The 23,296-nt window shown below is 37.7% G+C and overlaps 1 protein-coding gene across 1 annotated transcript in view; it reads left to right on the plus strand.

Annotated features, from left to right (window-relative positions):
• LOC124711321 (myotubularin-related protein 3) overlaps positions 1 to 23,296 on the plus strand; it is a 160,275-nt gene that overhangs the window by 52,158 nt on the left and 84,821 nt on the right. The window contains 2 exon segments of the mRNA XM_047241339.1: positions 10,980 to 11,462; positions 17,217 to 17,324. Of these exon segments, the coding sequence (XP_047097295.1) occupies positions 10,980 to 11,462; positions 17,217 to 17,324 (591 nt within the window).

A 23,296-nucleotide genomic window follows, 5' to 3' on the forward strand; every position in this document is an offset into this window, starting at 1 on the left:
TGCGTGACAGTGAACATCGTTCATTATACTGTCTTAGTGTGCACTGGACTCCTATATTCCTTCCAAAAGTACAAATCTGCGGTAACTACTGTCCATCTTCTGACTGGTTTGGAGTGGCCCCCACAACTTCCTCTCCTCTGCCTACACCTACTTCTCTGAGTAGCACTTGCATCCAATACCATCAATTATTTGCTGGTTGTATTCCAAACTCTGTTGTCCCCTACAGTTTTCAACCTCTACAGATCCCCACCAATAGCATGGAAATTATTCCCTGATGTCATAACACATGTTCCACCATCTTTTCAGTGTTTTCCATGTGTTCCTTTCGTCAATGACTCTGTGGAGAACTGCCCATTCAACCTAATTTTCAACATTTGTCTTTAGTATCACATTTCAAACAATTCAGTTCTCTTCTTTTCTGGTTTTCCCACTGTCCACTATTCACTACCATACAATGCTGTGCTCTAAAAGTACATTCTCAGAAATTTCTTCCGCAGATTAAGACCAGTGTTTGATACCAGTAGACTACTTTTCACCAGGAATGCCCTCTTCACAAGTGCCAGTCTACTTTTTGTTTCCTCTTTGCTCCATCTGTCATGTGTTATTTTGCTTCCAAGGTAGCCAAGTTCCTTCACTTCAGCCACATCTTGGTCACCAATTTTGAAGTTAAGTTTATTGCTAATCTCATTTGTTCTACTCATTATTTACCGTGGCTCAATCTTATCTGCTCATTAAACTAATCAATCCATTCAACAGGTTCACTCTCACAAAGGATAGCCATGTTATAAGTTAATCTTATCATCATTATCCTTTCACCCTTAACTTTAATCCCACTCCTAAATCTTTGTTTTTTTGATCAATGCTGCTTCAGTGTACAGATGGCACAATAGTGGCAAAAGACTGCATCCATGACTTGGGTGCTTTTCAATCTGAGCACTTCATTCCCGGTCTTCCATTCTTATTGTTCTGCTCGGTTATCATACTTGGTCTCAAATTTATTCTCACTGTTAACAAAGAGAAGGCACTATTGTACTAATGCAGCGTGGTGGACAGCGACACGGGACTTATTTGACAGTACAGACATTACACTGTCGTATCTGTGTATGACTTTGAGTGGAGTGCAAACAACTTGCCTATTTAATGCCTTGAACAAGTCAGAACACTGTTTATGGGAAGTGTTGTCCATCTGCTTTCAAGAAACCTGCTGCAGAAAGTCAACGTTTGCAGGTGCAAGCATATGCAGAACATGCTCTGTCAGAAACAGCATACAGAGATTGGTTTTGGTGATTTAAAGACAACTGTTTTGCTTTGAGTGGCAAAATGCATCCTGGTCGCTGTGGTATACCATGAACTGATGCAGCTGGTTCAGACAGTGGATGCTGGGTTCCACAGTGCTCAGATACTCAGTTTGAATCGTGCGCTTATAAACAATCGTCTACAATATGCTCAGAGATGTCACAAAAGTCATTCGCTTCACGACAGTGCCAGTCTGCGTATTGCGAACTGAGGGAGGGAAACCTGCAAGAGACATCGATAGTACGTCTAGTCTCGCACGCCATATTCACAGGGCATTGACACTTCCAGTTACCATTTGTTTCGGTCTGCGCAGCATGGGCTTTCTAAACAGCACTTCGCATCTATTAACAATCTCTGGTTTTCTAATGCAACACTAACGCTAGATATTTTTGGAGAGAGAATGAAATACGCCATTGTCAAAACCTTTTGTAAGAAAGTTGACAAGAGAGATGCCAATAACTACCGACCTGTTTCACTGCTGACATTTTCAAAAATTTTTAAGTCAGTGATGTATTCTAGGACAGTCTCTCACATGAGCAGCTATAACATCCTCAGCAAATCACTGTTTGGGTTTCAGTAGAATTGCTGTGTTGAGAATGCCTATTACATGTTCACTCACCAAATTTTACAAGCATTAAATAATATAATAGTGGCAGTTGGCATTTCCTGTGATCTGTCTGAGGCATTTGACTGTATGAATCGCTGTATTCACCTAGATAAATTGGAGTTTCATGGGATTGATGGTATAGCAGATCAACGGATAATGTTGTACCTAACCAAAAGAATGTACTTGCTCACTCAGCCGTTGTAATCTGGGGATATTATTCTGACTGGGGCGAAAACATGTATGGGCTTCCCCAAGGCTTAAGCTTAGGTCCACTATTGTTCCTGACATGTGTAAACAATCCTCTGTCTAATATACAACAAGCAGAATCAGGTCTTCTTGCAGATGACACTAGTGTTGTAGTCAATCCAAGCATACATACAGAAACAGAAGATTTTTTTTTCCATGTCATCAGTTTTCTGACTGTTTTAATGCAGCGTGCTACAAATTTCTCTCCTGTGCCACCCTCTTCATCTCATTGTAGCACTTGCAACCTGCATCCTCAATTATTTGCTGGATGTATTCCAATCTCTGTCTTCCTCTACAGTTTTTGTTCTATACAGCTCCCTCTAGTAGAATGGACATCATTCCCTGATTTCTTAACAGATGTCCCATCATCCTGTCCCTTCTCCATGTCAGTGTTTTCCACATATTCCTTTCCTCTCCGATTCTGTCCAGAACATCCTCATTCCTTACCTTATCAGTCCATCTAATTTTCAACATTTGTCTTTAGCACCACATCTCAGATACTTCGATTTTCTCCTGTTCCGGTTTTCCCACATCCATGTTTCACTACCATACAAGGCTGTACTCCAAATGTACCTTCTTAGAAAATTCTTCCTCAAATTAAGGCGTATATTGTATATTAAATCTTAAATAGTGTTCGTAAAACTATCATTGACTGGTTTTCTGTGAGTAGTCTCACCCTCAATTTTAAAAAGATGCATCGTATTCAGTTCTGCACATCTAAGGGTACTACACCAGTGATAAGTAACATGTGGCAAGGAAATAATAAAAAGGGTGGAAACTTCAGGATTCATAGGGGTCCATATTGACGAGAACTTAAATTGGAAAAAAACATGTTTTGGAACTCTTAAAACAACTTAGTTCAGCCACATTTGCTCTTAGAAATATTGTAAATCCTGGAGACAGACACAGCAATGAGTTGGCATTTTTTGCATATTTTCATTCAATGTCATAAGGGATAAAGTTCTGGAGTAACTCTTCTTGAAGAAAGTTAGTTTTCATTGCTTAAAATAAATAAATAAATAAATAGGCACTGCAAGAGTAATGAGGTGTGGATACCCATGATCATCTTGTAGACATATGTATAAAGAGTTGGGCATCCTGAGGCTGCTTCACAATGTGTTTATTCAACAATTGTTTACATAACTACATTACCAGAAGAATAAATGATATATATTAGCACAAGAAGGGATGCATAATGTTGTAACAAATGTTTGTGATAATTTACTAAGGAATATAAAATGTCAGACAGACAGCAAAGTAAAATTTGAAATCAACCTAAGAAAGTTTTTCCTTGACAGCTTCTTCTATTCCATAGAATAATTTCTATTAGTGTAATCTGTAAAAGGTGGTGGGTAGAAATTACTAACACACATCTGTAGATATTATTATTATTATATATAAATTTTTATTTTTATTATTATTTTTCCCCCCCAGCATGTAACCATATTTACAAATTAAGTTGTGATGTGTACGTAAAATGATTTGTTCAACATCATTACGATTTATCATACAAATGGTCGATGAATTTGAAACAAACTAACTGCCGTATTTACTCGAATCTAAGCCGCACCTGAAAAATGAGACTCGAAATCAAGGGAAAAAAATTTTCCCGAATCTAAGCCGCATCTGAAATTTGAGACTCGAAATTCAAGGGAGAGAAAAGTTTTAGGCCACACCTCCAAATCGAAACAAAGTTGGTCCATTGTAATATGAGACACAATTTAGGTGGAATGAATGACGATACAGCTACAGTAGTTTGGTTCAAGTCATAAGCTTAGCAGTTCAGCTTTACCAGGTAGCCATTGCTATGCGTCAGGCGCTCCGTCCGTATTTATATGGGAACCCTTCCTTTTTCACGTGCTTCGTCTGGTTTGAATCGATTGCTTATTTTTCTTTGATCTGATAAGTGTCGTTCTCTTTGTTATAGGTGTTTACGTCACTCTAAGCTGAAAATGCATTATTGTACTGTGTCATGCATTGTTTATCGCATTCTGATAATGTGTGTTTATGACCTGTCACCGCTCGCGGCATGGCTTGCTTCTGTGCGCGCTACCGCCGCTTACGATAAAAAAAGAGAGGAATTGTCTCATTAGTGAAACAATGGCAAGAGACTGCTATTTGTTGTTACTTACACTGCTGCTTTCTTTGATAATGATCAACAAGAACCAAATAATAGACTGCGTATGATAGAAGTTGTTCTGAACTAGAGTTTAGATAAAATTTTTCGCCATTTGAAAATCTTTGCAGACGCCTCTTTTGTTCATTACATTCTGCACAGAAATTAGAGTCATCTTAGATTTAAAAATCTAGTCAATTGCCGTGCTTCATTTCTGACTGTATCGCTATTAGGCATAAGAATAATATGAATATAAACATGACATGATATGTATTTTCTTCCACATTTGCTGTTGTCTCACACTAGTTTCGTAGTTTATTAGGCAGACAGGATTTAAATGCGAGCAGCAAACATGAAAGAATACATGGCAAAATGTTTATATTCGTATTATTCTTATGGTGAAGAGAATACTGCATGTGATTCACAATTCATAAAAGTTCCTATTACCAACCATCTCTTCTCACAGGTAGGAAAAAATTCAGAGCATATTGGCCATATTGACAAACACATCCCAAACAGTCTTGCCAGTCGGATTTTCATAGTACATCGAAATGCTGCTACATTCGAAGATGAATAATTTGGAATTTGTATTTACTTCGTTGGATAATGTATGAAAATGTAGTGGTCGAAACTCGGGGTGGAGAAAAAAAGCTCATCTTCCACCTTTTTTTTTTTTTTTTTTTTTTTTTTTTTTTTTTTTTTTTTTTTTTTACTGACTCAGAGGTTATGGCGCCAGTATTTATCTTTGTGCCTGCAAAGCATGTCTGTGTAGTGCTACATATATTCGACGGCAGAAGTTAGTTGTGGCGGCACCTACCAACATTTTTCAGAACTTCTGCTTACTTTGCACTCGATTCTAAGCTGCAGGCGGTTTTTTGGATTACAAAAACCGGAAAAAAAGTGTGGCTTAGATTCGAGTAAATACGGTAACTAACTAACTTGCTACACGAGTGCATCACCGTAAAAGAACGTCAATTCTTTTTAATCCGTACCCATTTGGTACCCGAAAATTGGGAAAAGGTTTTAGCTGCTAAGGGCACTACTTTCAATAAATTATCATTCTTTTAAAATAAAAATTTATTTTGTGTCCAACAAACAGTGAGAGTTAATTCAAGTACCCAGTAAATTTTGTATGTTACTTGTCTTTCCCTAAACTTATACCTATTCTCTTTAGCCTTTCAAACATCTTGCACCATTTCACATTGTCACACTCTTTTTGTCAGTTCACAAATCCTGTAAACATGCCTTTGATTTGCCTTAAGTCTTGTTTCTGTTATCAAGTGCAGTGTTATTACTGCCCTGTGGTGTTGCCTTTACTTTTCCTGCAACCCCACTGATCATCTGTTAGATCCTCATTTTTTTCCAGTTTTCTATATATTATTCTGCAGAGTTCCCATTAGTTTTTAAGTAATACTTCTACTAACTGAGAAAGTTTGTTATGTTCCAACTCTGATTTGCTGCTTCTCAGTTAAAGGGTTAGATAAAACTGCGTATATTAAATATAAGGGGCAATCAGATAAAAAGACAAAATGATCAGTGCATTCACAAAAAAGTGTCTGTGGTTGCCTATGAATGAGAATTGTACCCAGGCATGCACCTCTTCATGCTAAGGAAATTGACAGCTACAGATGTCTTTCTTCAGGGCTCTAGAAGTACGGAAATTGCGTGCAGAGAGATCGGGACTGTATTAAATTAATAAATAAATGTAAGGTGTGAAGAGAGTGATAGAAATAAGGCTGAGGACATTTTGGGAGAAGATAAAAGTGAATTAGACACCAGAAGTTACCTAAAATTATGGGATTCAGATGCTACGGAGGAGGGAATCAAATCAGCTGGGGTGATAGGAAGGTTGCATCCCAAAAGCTGAACAACAGTTCAGCCATCTGGTATGACATCTTGTCTCCAGATTCTCTCTCCCCCTCCCCTCTCCTATTCCCCCTCCCCATCCACACATCGACGCAGAAGCTACTACTGATAAAACTCTGAATCTCCAAATTTGTTGTTCTTGTTGTTGTGGTCTTCAGTCCTGAGACTGGTTTGATGCAGCTCTCCATGCTACTCTATCCTGTGCAAGCTGCTTCATCTCCCAGTACCTACTGCAACCTATATCCTTCTGAATCTGCTTAGTGTATTCATCTCTTGGTCTCCCTCTACAATTTGTACCGTCCGCGCTGCCCTCCAATACTAAATTGGTTATACCTTGATGCCTCAGAACACATCCTACAAGCCTATCCCTTCTTCTAGTCAAGTTGTGCCACAAACTCCTCTTCTCCCCAATCCTATTCAATACCTCCTCATTAGTTATGTGATCTACCCATCTAATCTTCACCATTCTTCTGTAGCACCACATTCAAAAGCCTCTATTCTCTTCTTGTCCAAACTATTTATCGTCCATGTTTCACTTCCATACATGGCTACACTCCCTACAAATACTTGCAGAAACGACTTCCTGACACTTAAATCTATACTCGATGTTAACGAATTTCTCTTCTTCAGAAACGCTTTCCTTGCCATTGCCAGTCTACATTTTTTATCCTCTCTACTTCGACCATCATCAGTTATTTTGCTCCCCAAATAGCAAAACTCCTTTACTACTTTAAATGTCTCATTTCCTAATATAATTTCATCAGCATCCCCCGACTTAGTTCGATTACATTCCAGTATCCGCATTTTGCTTTTGATGATGTTCATCTTATATCCTCCTTTCAAGACACTGTCCATTCCGTTCGACTGCTCTTCCAAGTCCTTTGCTGTCTCTGACAGAATTATAATGTCATCAGCGAACCTCAAAGTTTTTATTTCTTTACCATGGATTTTTAATACCTTCTCCAAATTTTTCTTTTGTTTCCTTTACTGCTTGCTCAATATACAGATTGAATAACATCGGGGATAGGCTACAACCCTGTCTCACTTCCTTCCCAACCACTGCTTCCCTTTCATGCCCCTCGACTCTTATAACTGCCATCTGGTTTCTGTACAAATTGTAAATAGCCTTTCGCTCCCTGTATTTTACCCCTGCCACCTTCAGAATTTGAAACAGAGTATTCCAGTCAACACTGTCAAAAGCTTTCTCTAAGTCTACAAATGCTAGAAACGTAGGTTTGCCTTTCCTTAATCTTTCTTCTAAGGTAAGTCGTAAGGTCAGTATTGCCTCACGTGTTCCATTATTTCTACGGAATCCAAACTGATCTTCCCCGAGGTCTGCTTCTACCAGTTTTTTCATTCGTCTGTAAAGAATTCGCGTTAGTATTTTGCAGCTGTGACTTATTAAACTGATAGTTCGGAATTTTCACACCTGTCAACACCTACTTTCTTTGGGATTTTCACACCTGTCAACACCTACTTTCTTTGGGATTGGAATTATTATATTTTTCTTGAAGTCTGAGGGCATTTCGCCTGTCTCATACATCTTGCTCGCCAGATGGTAGAGTTTTATCAGGACTGGCTCTCCCAAGGCTGTCAGTAATTCTAATGGAATGTTGTCAAACTCTTCATGCAGTATCGTATCTCCCATTTCATCTTCATCTACATCCTCTTCCATTTCCATAATATTGTCCTCAAGTACATCGCCCTTGTATAGACCATCTATGTACTCCTTCCACCCGTCTGCTTTCCCTTCTTTGCTTAGAACTGGGTTTCCTTCTGAGCTCTTGATATTCATACAAGTGGTTCTCTTTTCGCCAACGGTCTCTTTAATTTTCCTGTAGGCAGTACCTATCTTACCCCTAGTGAGATAAGCCTCTACATCCTTACATTTATCCTCTAACCATCCCTGCTTAGCCATTTTGCACTTCCTGTCGATCTCATTTTTGAGACATTTGTATTCCTTTTTGCCTACTTCATTTATTGCATTTTTATATTTTCTCCTTCCATCAATTAAATTCAATATTTCTTCTGTTACCCAAGGATTTCTACTAGCCCTCATCTTTTTACCTACTTGATCCTCTGCTGCCTTCACTAATTCATCCTTCAAAGCTACCCATACTTCTTCTACTGTATTGCTTGTATGATCTCTATTTCTGTAAAAGTTTTTTCTAATTATGTCATAACTTGTCTTACAGGTTTAAATTATATATTGTGGTGTGTGTCAACTTTACTTTTGGCTTACGCATGCTGATTCATTTTATAAGTCATCGACATACAAGGTGTGATCAAAAAGTAATGAGAATTTGCAATTTGAAGGTTTTTATACATATGATTTTCAATTTTTTTCTTTTTTAATCTTGTTGGTGCACGTTTTCCTGATGTATCTTTGCACTTTCAGCTGCTTTGAATATTTAGTTTATTGTTGACAGTTGAAAAGTTTATAAGTGCTTTTGAGTGATCTGCAAATTTTTACTTCTGAGAAAGACAGATAAAAGAATACGCATTCAATTTTGCTTGAAAATGGAATTAAATGCAGCAACACATTCAAAATGTTGACTGTGCGTTTTGGAGAATCTGATATGAATAAGATGGGGTTCAGAGGGGTATAAACGATTTGAGAGGGTCAAGAAGGCAGTGAAGATGACGACCACCCTGGACACCCTAGCACGTTGATAACTGGCAACAATTTGGAACACTAAAGAAAATTATTCTGGAAAATCAGTTAATCACCATCAGAGAGATTGCTGATGGTGTTGGAATGTCTTTTAGCTCATACCAAGCAGTTTTTTCAGATGTTTTGGAGGTGAAATATGTAGCAGCAAAGTTTGTTAAAAAATTATTGAGTTTCAACCATAAACAGCGTTAGATAGACTTCACTCAGGAATTGCTGAATTAAGTGTACAATGATCCAAAACTTCCAAAGAAAATTATAACACGTGACAAAATAAGAGTATATGGGTATGACATCAAAACCCAGGGCCAGTTGCCCCAGTGGATACTGCCCGAATAACCAAGACCGAAAAAAAGTTTGACAAGTTCAATCACATGTGAAGAAGACTAGAATTGTCACATAACAACTCGTGGAAATTGCATCATGATAATGCTCCCAGTCACACCTGAATTGTTGTTCATTTTTTTACAAAAAACAAAACTTTTATGATACTTGAGCCACCGTATTCGCCGAACATAGCCCATTATGACTTTTTTGTATTCCAGAGGGCGAAGAAAACCATGAAAGGGCATCATTTTGCCACCATTGATGAGATAAGAACACAGTCGCTGAAAGAGCTGAAAACCGTAATGAAAAGTGAGTTCCAGAAGCGCTTCCATGATTGGAATTGTGTTATATCTGAGTGTAATTACTTTGAACGGGACAAAGTTGATGTTGATGAATAAATAAAGACTTTTTAAGAAAAGCAAAAATTCACATTACTTTTTTATCCCTCTTTGTTAGCACATTATTCTGTTGATTCGTTCATTTGGCAAAGGGGGGGGGGGGGGGGAAGGGGTGTAATTGTTTTCTTGTTTCAGGATATTGCTCATGTTTATAAAATGTTTCATAGCTCCCATGTATATCTTCCTGACGTGTAACACCACCAACTGTTTCTTCAAACATAAATGATGTTCAACCATTCACCTGCATCGGATTGTTGAGTATTATGTTACTTATAATCAGTCTTGATTGCAAAAATGTTTATTCACATGAGCGGTTTCGGTTTCTCTAGAACTATCTTCAGATCTGAAATGACAATGATACTAATTTACTATGTCACAAATGCAAACCTATTTCATCCTATCCAATCAACATCAAATGTTACAAAACGTACCTGCAATTTTGGTTACAGGAGTAACCCGTCCACACACAGCAACCTTCACATGCTGCGTTACATTAAATTGGTTCTCAGAATGCACGTCATTTATATTGATTATAAAACTCATATCGACAGGTGGCGTCTGGTACATTTGTTACATTACATATGCACGTACTGTATTAAGTAGATTTAATTTGCTTTTATCTCTAAAAATACTCAGTTAAAATCTGTAGTTGTCAAGGTTAAAATCTGTACTTGTCAAAATTAAAATACATAATAAAATTATCATTTTTGTTTGATCGAAAACAAAGGGCGATTTCTATATCCATGGCGCTGGTGTAGACTTGTTTTCCTCCATGGTCTGCTTCCATGGTTCTCGCTATTTCGATGTTGTGCCGCGAGCCATTCAGTCGTCTGATGTCCATCGCTGTGGGTAAGAGGACCGTGCTGGAGGACCCCATCAACAACGCTAGGCGCTGCATGCATCTTCCAGTTGTTTCACCAGTGCATCATCTCTCATCCTTCGGCTTGGACTTCTATACGCAACAGTGATCATTTCAGTAAGTCGTCATAAATACTAAAATAGGCGTTATCAAACAATGGAAAAGTTGGATGAAGATGGTTCTAGAGGAACCGAAACCGGTCATGTGATTAAACATTTTTGGAATCAAGGTGGATTATAAGTAATATTGTATAACTGGTGATAGCGGTATCCCATCAGACATTATGTCTGTTTTTGCAAGGGTTGTTGAGTGGCACAAAGGCATGTGCAGCAGCACGGTAAAATGTCACTTGCTTTAAAAGTTACTGCTCTCTTTTTTTCTCCCTGTAAAAGTTTAGGTGCCCTCCCCCCTTCCCAAAACCCCAACCTGAGTGAGCACCAAGCTAAAGACTCCTTTCTCATGCCATATGTCAGTTGCCTGCAGCTGAATAGCTGTCTATCTTGGCTGTCTGTCCTTGCTTAGGTTTGTTTTTATACAAAATACCGCAGATAAGTTTTACTGAGCTGTGTTGTATAATCACACTTTATTTTTAGCAGCTTTGCGCGACAACCGTACCAGAACCATCGCAGGAGTCAGCATGCGAGTCAGCAGACGCGTTGAACGTTGCACTTCCATCTGAAGCTGCAGGCAGTACTGCTGTAGCAGTTGCAGAGAGCTCTACAGAGACACTCGTTGCTGAAGCTCTGGTGCCCACCCCCTGCAGTTCGGGCTCATCAACACCACCCCACCTGTCTGCTGACGTTTGCCAGTCGTGCCGAGCCAGAACGGGTGCCAGCGGTAGTGGCAAGACGTCTCGTTATTCCACACCTCCGCCATGTTCATCTCTGTCGAGAACGCCTAGCTCAGGATATCCAGCTACACCAGTGGACGAGTGCAGGCCGGCTCAGAGCAATACTGGAACGGGAATATCCGGGACTGCATCGGGACCGGGTTGCAGACTGGATGATGTGGACGGGCTCGCCCATGTCCGCAACGAAGTGCAGACGCGATTACAGCAGATCATAGCTGACCACAAGGTACTTAACTGAATCGTTTATTCAGTATTAACTTACTTATTTTCCTTATTGAATAAGTAATAGTATCTTTTACAAACAAGAGGAACTGAAAGAAATAGTAAAAATTGTTATTGACACATGTTGTCCATTTACATAGTTTCATGAAGAAATTATTCTTACACATTTAACAACTGTTGACGGTTTTTATGGAAGTTTAGTTTGGAATGGAATCTCATAGTGAAGTCAAGCAGATGATATTCGGCTTCAAATGGCTGCTTTCCTACTTCTGTTATATATGCCCTTGTGGATGTAAATCTAATTAATACTAGTTTCATATTTCTATTTTCGTGTCATCTGTATTCTCTTGAGTATTACTTACTTGGGTGGCTTGTTCATATTAATGTTGCAGGAATGACTAGCATGGTTAGCACTAATTTTGGCGTCAGTTTCCTACCCTAGATTACATTGACCCCAATTTTCTGCAGCAGGCCTAAACATTTCATTACCGCCGGTACTTTTGGCATTGTTGCTCACAGTCATTATGTCGCTGTAGCATTATTTTTATGACCCACTTCGAAAATGATATTTTAATGTAATTTTCTATACTACACCATACTGCACTTCAGACATTAATGTGCTTACATCGTGTTCAATTGATAATAGAGCAAAGGAAATCTTCAAGCATGTGGACTGTGAGTAGACCTTAGCTGAGGTAAACGGCAACTATAAGCAGCCCCTATGGTATTCAAACTGCTAATTATAACTGATGATTCAGGGCTAATTTCTTTATGCTGTTTGTATTTAAATTGGTTTATAATCGATATCTTGATAAAAGTGAACCTTCCTTCATCAGCTTATACTGTCAACTCCTGTGTGTGCATTCTGTTGCATATTTCTCATGTAAATACATGTATCAATACATGCAAAAGAAATATTTCTCTATATACTGTAAGTATGAAGTCTTATTTACTAACAAGAATATTTGTTGAGTATTGAAAGAGATCTTCAGATCTTGCAATTGGGATTCTCCACTTTACTGCTCTAAGACAACTGGATCACAAATATTGTCAATTTTTTCCCCTTTGACTTCAATTTTGCTTTGTATTTGTATATTTTTTTTTTTTTTCCTCTCTCCAGACATTTCGTTAAGTTACATACTGTATAGTTCCTGTAATTCAGTGCCCATTTCAGAGATTATTGTAATTCAGTGCCCATTTCAGAGATTACAGTTCTGTAACAGAAGGCTATAAAATTTGCTTGAAAGATGTGTGATTTATTAGTCTATAATAGCTGTTAAGCTGACTAGTAGATTTCCCCCCCCCCCCCCACCCGCCCCCCCCCTCCTTTCCCAGTTCAAATGTTCTGTAGTTAAATTCAAGACTGTTGTGGGAGAATAGAGGTGGGTTTTAGACAGATTTTCCTACATTTACAGGTAAATTCAGAGTGCCTTGTTTGTTCTTCAAATGTAGTTTTTCTCTGACTGAGTAGAGAAGTTGACAGAGCATATTGGAGACGTTAATTCTGTCACATTAGGTTGATAGACTAATGTTCTAGTTGGTATGATTCAAACTGTAACAGAGAAAAGTTTTATTTAAGGTTTTGTGTTAATTTGTGGTATGCTGTGTGGAAAAGTAGTGAACGTATTAGTAGTTCAAGTAATTATCAGCAAATCTTATGTCTTTTAAGACTGGACATGCTGTTTTGCGTGTGTGCGTGTGTGTGTGTATTGTACTTGCCAGCGCCCTCACTGTAGCTTTCTTTTACTCCTTCTGAATACTAAGCATGCCAGGTTTATTTCTTGTGATGTCTAGCCTTTAACACAATACTGTTTATTCAGTTGACTATTAAGGAGAAGTAAACAGAGATCTTCAAAATTAAAAAAAAATTTTAAAAAATGCGTTTTCAAAATGTGTTATAAATAATGTGTATGACTAAAGACAGAATGAATTTTGATGTAGTAACCCCAGAATTAATATCTAAGATGAGGAATGCATTTACAGATGTAATGTTTGAGTAATATAAGTTTGAAATTTGACAAGGAAATTAATGATTAATTATTGTTGAAATTCAGTGAAATTAATCCAATAACTTATTGGAGAAAGTGAGATGAAGATAATACTAACTTGATCCTCAGATTATTTTATTGCCCACTCTCCTCACCGCCACTCTGTTTACACCTTAGTTTTGTCATTTCCCTTCACAGTCTCCTCTGCTTGCCCCATCACCCAAATTCCTTCATCGTCCCCAAATTCTGTGCGTGTTCTGCCCCCAATTTCTCAGTGTCTCTTTCCCTTACATTTCTTGAAGCCGTGAGAGGACAATACATAGTGCTGTCCAAATTGATGCAGTTTGCCTCAATTTCTGAAAGGTGTCAGATACAGTTCTGCATTGTCAATTAGTGAATAATTTATGAGTTAACAGAATGTCAGACCAGCTTTATGGCTATATTGGTGATTTCCTGGCAGTTAAAGCTCAGCACATTAGTCTTACAAAGAGGAAACATTGTCAGATGTGGGATTCTGTTTGGATTTACCTCGGGGGGAGTGTAATGCAACAGTGACCGTTCATTACGTATACCCTGTAAATGATAACTGTGCAGGAGCTACACTGCACGCATGCTGTGCGAGATTTTTAACATCCTCTCACCGACTTTTGATAACATTAGTGAGTTAACCTTTCCTGTAAGGGTAATGAAAGGAAAAGACTTTTGAACATGTTATGCGAAAACTAAGTTTCCAATTTGATCTAAACTTAACCTTTATGTGCAGTTGTCTTGTAGTAAGATGACCAGAGAAACAAAACTACACAATTATTAATTTTAATCCGTTAAAATTCACAATATTATGAGATGATATTTACACGAAGGTCAATTTTACAATTTGTAAGTGCACGAGTAAGCCAGTGGCACGAGACGATATTAAAACCCTCGCATGGTGTGCATGTGCTGTAGCTTAGAGAGCCCTTGTAGGCCAGTCTAGGCTACCTACCTGCTCTGTGGGCCACGAGTGTCCTGTGTCAGGCTGTCTGTCTCAGTGTCTCGACTCCCCCTGCACTGCTACACTGCTGTGGTACACTGTAAACAGCTATCATTTACACTGTGCATATGTGTGTGTATGCCGGTGATGCTGTCACAAGTAAACGAAATTGCAGTGACGGAAAACTGTAATGAAATGCACAAGGACCTACAGAGAGGTGCTTAATGCAGAAAATGGTGTTTTACCCGCAGCATAAACATTTTGTGTTTACATAGATGGAAAGCCCATTATTGTTTACTTGCACAATGAATGAGTGGTAGTTGTTGAATAACTAGGAATATGTGTCCAGAGCAATTTGGAGTGGAGAAACAACAGAACAATAATGGAAGGAAAAATGTCGCTGAGGTATTGTAATTCATCTGTGAGGGAGCTAGCTTTCTCGACTTGCTCACTAGTCAGATATTTTACATAACATCAGCAGAAGAGGTAGATAGAGTCAAAAGAATAATGGCCTCTTTCCTCATAGATGCGCTCAGGTGCTCATAGAGACTAGTGCCCGGTAACACGAGTGTGTTGTTATGCATCACAGTGAATGTTTTGGGAATGTACTTTCCAAGAAGAGGCAAGCAGCATACCACTCCCTCCCATATATCTTTCACGAAATGACGACGACAACAGTAAGCTCGGATAACTTTGAACTCGTCTGTGTAGTTGCTCGGTTATTCTTCCCTCGTAGCATTTTGAAATGGAGTAAACGAGAGGGGGATCTATGGCAGTACACGGAGCACTCTGTGGTCATACACGGAGCACGGCTGTGTGATTAGTGCACTCCAGTGAACGTGACAGAGAAGTGCGCCCTTTGGTTGTCGATAAATCTCACTAATGACTGAGAAGGTTTTAAGACACACACAAACTAGGACCTGTGAATTGGCTCAATATTTTAGCAAGAGGTTAGTAGCATTGTGTATAATTAGATGAATCCACAGTTCTTTGGAGAGCCAAACTGCCATTTCTTCAGTACATATCAAATGAAATACATTTATGGGCCTATAATTTACATTTGGCATGACAGAAAAAATTGACGAATTTGTTATTTTGGGTGTTTATGGCTAGAGATTCAGTATGTTATAAAGGAAATTGGGCAATGGTCAATTAATTTTATTGGTCTACTATTACCGATTTAGGAACAAAACTCTTGTAACAGTGTATTCATAAATGCTGAAGCACTGAGGAGGAATGGAAGAAAGTCATCCATGTGTAGAATTTACACGAGTGGAGTTTGCAAAATGTGCTCATAAAGCTACGATAGCCAAAGGGGGAAGACAAACATGATGTAAGTTGCATATTAGCCAAAGGGGAAAACAAACATGATGTAAGTTGGATGTCAGTAGTATAGGTGAACAGACTTGAAATGGAAAACAAAAGAAGAGCAGGGTGACCAAAATGTGATCAGTAAATAAGTACAATGAATTCATGCCAGAAATGGAAATTATGCATTGACCAGATAAATGAATTAAATATTACTCTGAAATTACTCTAGAGAACACATGTTACTTCAGTAAATAGCCTGCTGGCTGTGAAACACTTTGAGTGAGTAAAATAGTCACCATAGGACGTGTAAACTGCAGACTAATAAATTGTAAATGAATCTTAGGAAGTAAACAAACTGTGCAGAAAAGAAAATCTTTGAGTTCAACACAGAAATTGAATGGGGCGTATTCACAAAGATTCAAACTGACATTGGATGGGCACAATGTTCTTAATTTGCAATGTTTAAGTAGACTTCATTTATATTTTTGTATGTATTTCTGCTTGTTTCTCACCTCAGAAATACAGCATGTAATACATAAGCATCCTTAATAAAATAGTGTTGTGCTGAGACTACAATATAATATTTGTCCGATGATTTTGAAAATGATTAGTTGTGTGAGTAAGCTCATTCACTAGATGGTGACACCAAGTGTGTTAAGAGGTGTATCCTTTATCAAGTTAAATTTATCACCACCTTTGCCTAATTAATCACTCCCCATCAATTTCCATGATAATTTTTGCACTTCATCTCATTCGTAGTCATTGTTCATCCTTTTTGTTACACTGCCCAAGAAACAAGGACGGGAATGCTGATTTAACAATTATGGCAATTTATCTTTTTAACTTTTTCAAAAAGTTATAATTACATACATTTTCATTCTCAAAAGTTATGATTTCATTTGAGTGTAAGTTGAGTCTGTAGTTGCGTAAAATTGAAGACAAAAAAACTCGTTGCAATGGGGGACTACGCTAACTTATTTATTTGTAGTTCCCTTTGTAGATATATATAATACTGACATGTCATAGTATTTAGAAACTTATTTTGTTCAAATGAATGAGCTTCCACTATTTTGTCACTGTCTGAAGGTATCAAACATCACTGAAATAAAAGTGGGTGTATCATTAGATAGCTCTGCATTTGAACCAGTTAACTGGACGTGAGCATAATCAGTTGAGATTAAGGCACACATATGTTGCAGTCTGTTTAAGTACAGTTAATAGAATTGTGTATTTTATAAAACTGTTCTGTTTGTCTCCCAAATATGATGAGCACTCTGAAACAAACAGAATATATATAAGTAGTTGACTATCAGTGTCCATATCAACTCACTCATATCTCATATTTAAAAATGAAATTTAAGTCATGCTTTAAACTATACAAGTTTAATGAAAATATTACTTATGCAGTTAATTAAGAGTTCATTACATTTTAATAACTTTGCATTCCTATAACAAAATCATATCGTGGAACATGGTACATTTTGTGCAGGCAAAGGAAGAATCACTACAAAGGGAACTGCACACAACTAGGTTAGCATTAATGCAGCAAGTCTGTCATCAATGCAACCAGACCAATATAGAGAGGCCGGATGATGTAGTAAGTCAACTGAATAATTTAGCCGTATATCTTTTTTGTTCTGCTAATAACACAATCATGGGTGCCACACAGATGTTTCTCTTAAGAATACGTAATATTGCTAGATGTACTTTTCAATAATATTGTGTCTATACATTAGTTTTATGCATTCGCCATTGTCATTTAGGCTTGTACGAAGCAGTTATGAGCCATAATTTTCTTTAATTTTGGGTTGCTTGTATGGATATTTCTGTGTGCCTTGCCTGATGATTGTGTATAATCTTCTCTTAACTCTTTCATATGTTGTAGACTTTAACAACTCATCCTTACATTAAACATTCTTGGTGTGAATTTTACTGTCTCCTATTTCAGTTTGACCCAGTATCCTGTATGTAAATTAAAGTTTTCAGTAAATTGTATTTGAAGGCATGCCGTAATGATTGATTTTGTGCCTTAGTAGTATGAAAATTGAAAGCATCCATTAATGATTTAAGACTTCATTTTATTTTTGGTTCTGAAGTCCACTACATTAGGTTGCATGTTTTTGATTCTTGGGGACATTTTTTAAATGTCATATGAGCTGCATCCAATTACTATGACTTGGTGTTGTACCATCCACTCTAATTCTCTTTGCAATGCGTGTTTTGTTTGTTCCATGGGGAATAATTTGATGTATATATTGTTGTATATTACTCTCCAATAGCTGATGTTAATTAATGATAGAACTACACTTCTTCAGGTACGTTAATACTCTATTCATGAAAAAAACTAACATTACAGCATTATGGAAGATATAATACGTTTATTGTTCTTATACACATATTTCAGCACTTCACGTTATCTTCAGTGTTTTTATCACCACCACTTGTATAGAATGGATTAAAATATTTTATTTGCCTTTCAGAATTTTTCATACAACTGGCTTTGTCAAAATTTATAGTGGTGTCAAGTTTGGTACAATAATCAGTTACATATACAGAAAATAACTAGTTTATTTAAGAACTAAAAGATATTTTATTATGCAGAAAAAATATATATTGTAATGATTAATTTGTAGGAATTCTTCAGTTGAATACAATTCACTGTATTTTTGCCAAGTTTGTAATAAGATTTTATATTCATTTAATGGTACTGTACAAGCTGGGTACGGTAGCTCATTGAAAATTTTATGCTCAGTTATTTATAGTTATTATGGACCATGGCAAGTCTTGAGGAAGGCAAATCCAATAAGTGACTATTTCTGATATTGTGTACACCCACATCACATTTCTTGTTGAATTTTTACAGGTTTTCTCTGGCTTATATCAAACAGTTATACATTTACAGGGTAGGTAATGTCATTACGCCAAGACATTTAAAGTGGTTTATGCAGGACTGTCTGGGTGATGTTGTTGTTGTGGTCTTCAGTCCTGAGACTGGTTTGATGCAGCTCTCCATGCTACTCTATCCTGTGCAAGCTTCATCATCTCCCAGTACCTACTGCAACCTACATCCTTCTGAATCTGCTTAGTGTATTGATCTCTTGGTCTCCCTCTACGATTTTTACCCTCCACGCTGCCCTCCAATGCTAAATTTGTGATCCCTTGATGCCTCAAAACACGTCCTACCAACCGATCCCTTCTTCTAGTCGAGTTGTGCCACAAACTTCTCTTCTCCCCAATCCTATTCAATACCTCCTCATTAGTTACGTGATCTACCCACCTTATCTGCAGCATTCTTCTGTAGCACCACATTTCGAAAGCTTCTATTCTCTTCTTGTCCAAACTGGTTATCGTCCATGTTTCACTTCCATACATGGCTACACTCCATACAAATACTTTCACAAACGACTTCCTGACACTTAAATCTATACTTGTTGTTAACAAATTTCTCTTCTTCAGAAACGATTTCCTTGCCATTGCCAGTCTACATTTTATATCCTCTCTACTTCGACCATCATCAGTTATTTTACTCCCTAAATAGCAAAACTCCTTTACTACTTTAAGTGTCTCATTTCCTAATCTAATCCCCTCAGCATCACCCGATTTAATTTGACTACATTCCATTATCCTCATTTTGCTTTTGTTGATGTTCATCTTATATCCTCCTTTCAAGACACTGTCCATTCCGTTCAACTGCTCTTCCAAGTCCTTTGCTGTCTCTGACAGAATTACAATGTCATCGGCGAACCTCAAAGTTTTACTTCTTCTCCATGAATTTTAATACCTACTCCGAATTTTTCTTTTGTTTCCTTTACTGCTTGCTCAATATACAGATTGAATAACATCGGGGAGAGGCTACAACCCTGTCTCACTCCTTTCCCAACCACTGCTTCCCTTTCATGCCCCTCGACTCTTATAACTGCCATCTGGTTTCCGTACAAATTGTAAATAGCCTTTCGCTCCCTGTATTTTCCCCTGCCATCTTCAGAATTTGAAAGAGAGTATTCCAGTTAACTTTGTCAAAAGCTTTCTCTAAGTCTACAAATGCTAGAAACGTAGGTTTGCCTTTTCTTAATCATTCTTCTAAGATAAGTCGTAAGATTAGTATTGCCTCACGTGTTCCAACATTTCTACGGAATCCAAACTTATCTTCCCCGAGGTCCGCTTCTACCAGTTTTTCCATTCGTCTGTAAAGAATTCGCCTTAGTATTTTGCAGCTGTGACTTATTAAACTGATAGTTCGGTAAGTTTCACATCTGTCAACACCTGCTTTCTTTGGGATTGGAATTATTATATTATTCTTGAAGTCTGTGGGTATTTCGCCTGTCTCATACATCTTGCTCACCAGATGGTAAAGTTTTGTCATGACTGGCTCTCCCAAGGCCATCAGTAGTTCTAATGGAATGTTGTCTACTCCCGGGGCCTTGTTTCGACTCAGGTCTTTCAGTGCTCTGTCAAACTCTTCACGCAGTATCGTATCTCCCATTTCATCTTCATCTACATCCTCTTCCATTTCCATAATATTGTCCTCAAGTACATCACCCTTGTATAAACCCTCTATATACTCCTTCCACCTTTCTGCCTTCCCTTCTTTGCTTAGAACTGGTTTGTCATCTGAGCTCTTGATATTCATACAAGTGGTTCTCTTCTCTCCAAAGGTCTCTTTAATTTTCCTGTAGGCAGTATCTATCTTACCCCTAGTGAGATAGGCCTCTACATCCTTACATTTGTCCTCTAGCCATCCCTGCTTAGCCATTTTGCACTTCCTGTCGATCTCATTTTTGAGACGTTTGTATTCCTTTTTGCCTGCTTCATTTAGTGCATTTTTATATTTTCTCCTTTCGTCAATTAAATTCAATATTTCTTCCGTTACCCAAGGATTTCTATTAGCCCTCGTCTTTTTACCTACTTGATTCTCTGCTGCCTTCACTACTTCATCCCTCAAAGCTACCCATTCTTCTTCTACTGTATTTCTTTCCCCCATTCCTGTCAATTGTTCCCTTATGCTCTCCCTGAAACTCTCTACAACCTCTCGTTCTCTCAGTTTATCCAGGTACCATTATGTAATCTATCTGATACCTTTTAGTATCTCCAGGATTCTTCCAGGTATACAACCTTCTTTCATGATTCTTGAACCAAGTGTTAGCTATGATTAAGTTATGCTCTGTGCAAAATTCTACAAGGCGGCTTCCTCTTTCATTTCTTCCCCCCAATCCATATTCACCTACTATGTTTCCTTCTCTCCCTTTTCCTATTGACGAATTCCAGTCACCCATGACTATTAAATTTTCGTCTCCCTTTACTACCTGAATAATTTATTTTATCTCATCATACATTTCATCAATTTCTTCATCATCTGCAGAGCTAGTTGGCATATAAACTTCTACTACTGTAGTGGGCATGGGCTTCGTGTCTATCTTGGCCACAATAATGCGTTCAATGTGCTGTTTGTAGTAGCTAACCCGCACTCCTATTTTTTTATTCATTATTAAACCTACTCCTGCATTACCCCTATTTGATTTTGTATTTATAACCCTGTAATCACCTGACCAAAAGTCTTGTTCCTCCTGCCACCGAATTTCACTAATTCCCACTATATCTAACTTTAACCTATCCATTTCCCTTTTTAAATTTTCTAACCTACCTGCCCGATTAAGGGATCTGACATTCCACGCTCCGATCCGTAGAATGCCAATTTTCTTTCTCCTGCTAACGACGTCCTCTTGAGTAGTCCCCGCCCGGAGATCCGAATAGGGGACTATTTTACCTCCGGAATATTTTACCCAAGAGGACGCCATCATCATTTAATCATACAGTAAAGCTGCATGTCCTCGGGAAAAATTACGGCTGTCTGGGTGATAATCCTACTAAATATTTGTCTTCTTTTGCTGTCTGAGAATGCATTTAGAGCTCCTGGGGAATTGCCCCTGAACAGTATTCCATACTGCAGATGAGAATGAAAGAAAGCAAAATAAAAGTGGGGCAACAATTGTTTGCTCACACTGTTCCTTAATGTATAGAATAAAAAAAGTACACGAGCTAGTTTGCTACATAGATAATTTGTGTGTTCTTCCCAAGACAGTTTTTGGTCTATGAACAGTCAAAGTAGTTTTACTGTTTTTATTTTCATTTTTAGTTACCTTCAGATTAAAAATTATTTGTTGTGTTTTTATTTGGTTTATGCGCAGCTCACAGACTTGACACCAATGATGATAAGTCATTTGCATCAATTATCTGCTGTTAGCTTCTACACTTTGTAAATTCTCACTGGTGGTTATTAATGTCATGTCATCAGCGTATAGCATACTCTTATTAGAAAGTTATTAATGTGGACAATAAACAGGAAAGGCCCAAAACAGAGCCGTGAGGTGGTACTTTTTAATTGGGAATATGGCTGATCTGTGCTTATTTGCATACTATTGCTTAAATGATAAAACTGAGTCAAATGCTTTGCTTAAATCAGTAAGTGTTCCAGACATACATAACCTTTTTTCATACCCTTCATAAACAATATTCACAAAGTGTCGGCTTCTTTTACAGTTAATAGGTGAGACATGAATTTGAATCATTGCCCATTTAATATTTTTTTACTTTCAAAATAGCTGTGTATCTGTTTACGCATACAGTTTTCCGTTATCCGTTATCGTGGATATGATTGGTGCTATTGAAACAGGTCTGTAGTTATGTTGGAGGCTTACTGTAACTGTGAGCTTGCGGCATTCCAGAAAAATTCCTTTTACACTGTGAGAGAAGTGGCATTTTGATTTCCTTTGCTGCACACTGTATGATGAAATTACTGAATCCAAAATAGTCTTCTGTTGGGGATTTCCTTAGATTGTACATTTGATTCTTGAATGTGATTAGAAGCCATGTAAATTTCTCACATGTTTGTTTTGCACGAGTTAATAGGGCTTCTGCACCTAACGTAGGATTGTTAACTGGAGCAGTAGCACTGGCACTATTTACAGAATATTCATGAATATATCGCTGTCAATATTGATACTGTTTTCTTGATTTATAGTGTTAATTTCCTTTTTGATGACATTTGAGTCTGCTTTACATTTATTTTTGGGATATAAAATATACTAATCATTTGCACTGCACGTAGCATTTTTTTATTATTTTAGATCTGGTGAGTGTTCATGTATTTATGTAGTTTTTCTTGGCCTGGTCAGTTTTATGGGACTTAGCTTTCAGAATTAATAGTGGTATCCTGAGTTTGTTAAATTGTGGAGTGTACCACTTGTTGGTATGCTGCTGCTTTATGTGTATGACATCTTTTGATTACAGTGAGGCACATCTTTTGATTACAGTGAGGCACATCTTTTCTACTATGCACTTAATCTCTCTTAGGAGATAAACTGTCCTATCATATGGTTTACATTGGATTCTCATAGTAGTGTATATGTCACTTCCCTTCATCCAATATCGAGAGCTAATTTTCAGTTTGAAGCTATGGCATTTCATGATCTGATATTCCAAATTCTATAACATCTCATTCAAGAGAGTGTCTGTGTATTACCAGTCAAGACACGAATTTAGTCTGGTGGACTTTTCATTGAGACGGTAATA

The sequence above is a fragment of the Schistocerca piceifrons genome, chromosome 8, assembly GCF_021461385.2.
Source record: "Schistocerca piceifrons isolate TAMUIC-IGC-003096 chromosome 8, iqSchPice1.1, whole genome shotgun sequence".
NCBI lineage: Eukaryota > Metazoa > Arthropoda > Insecta > Orthoptera > Acrididae > Schistocerca > Schistocerca piceifrons.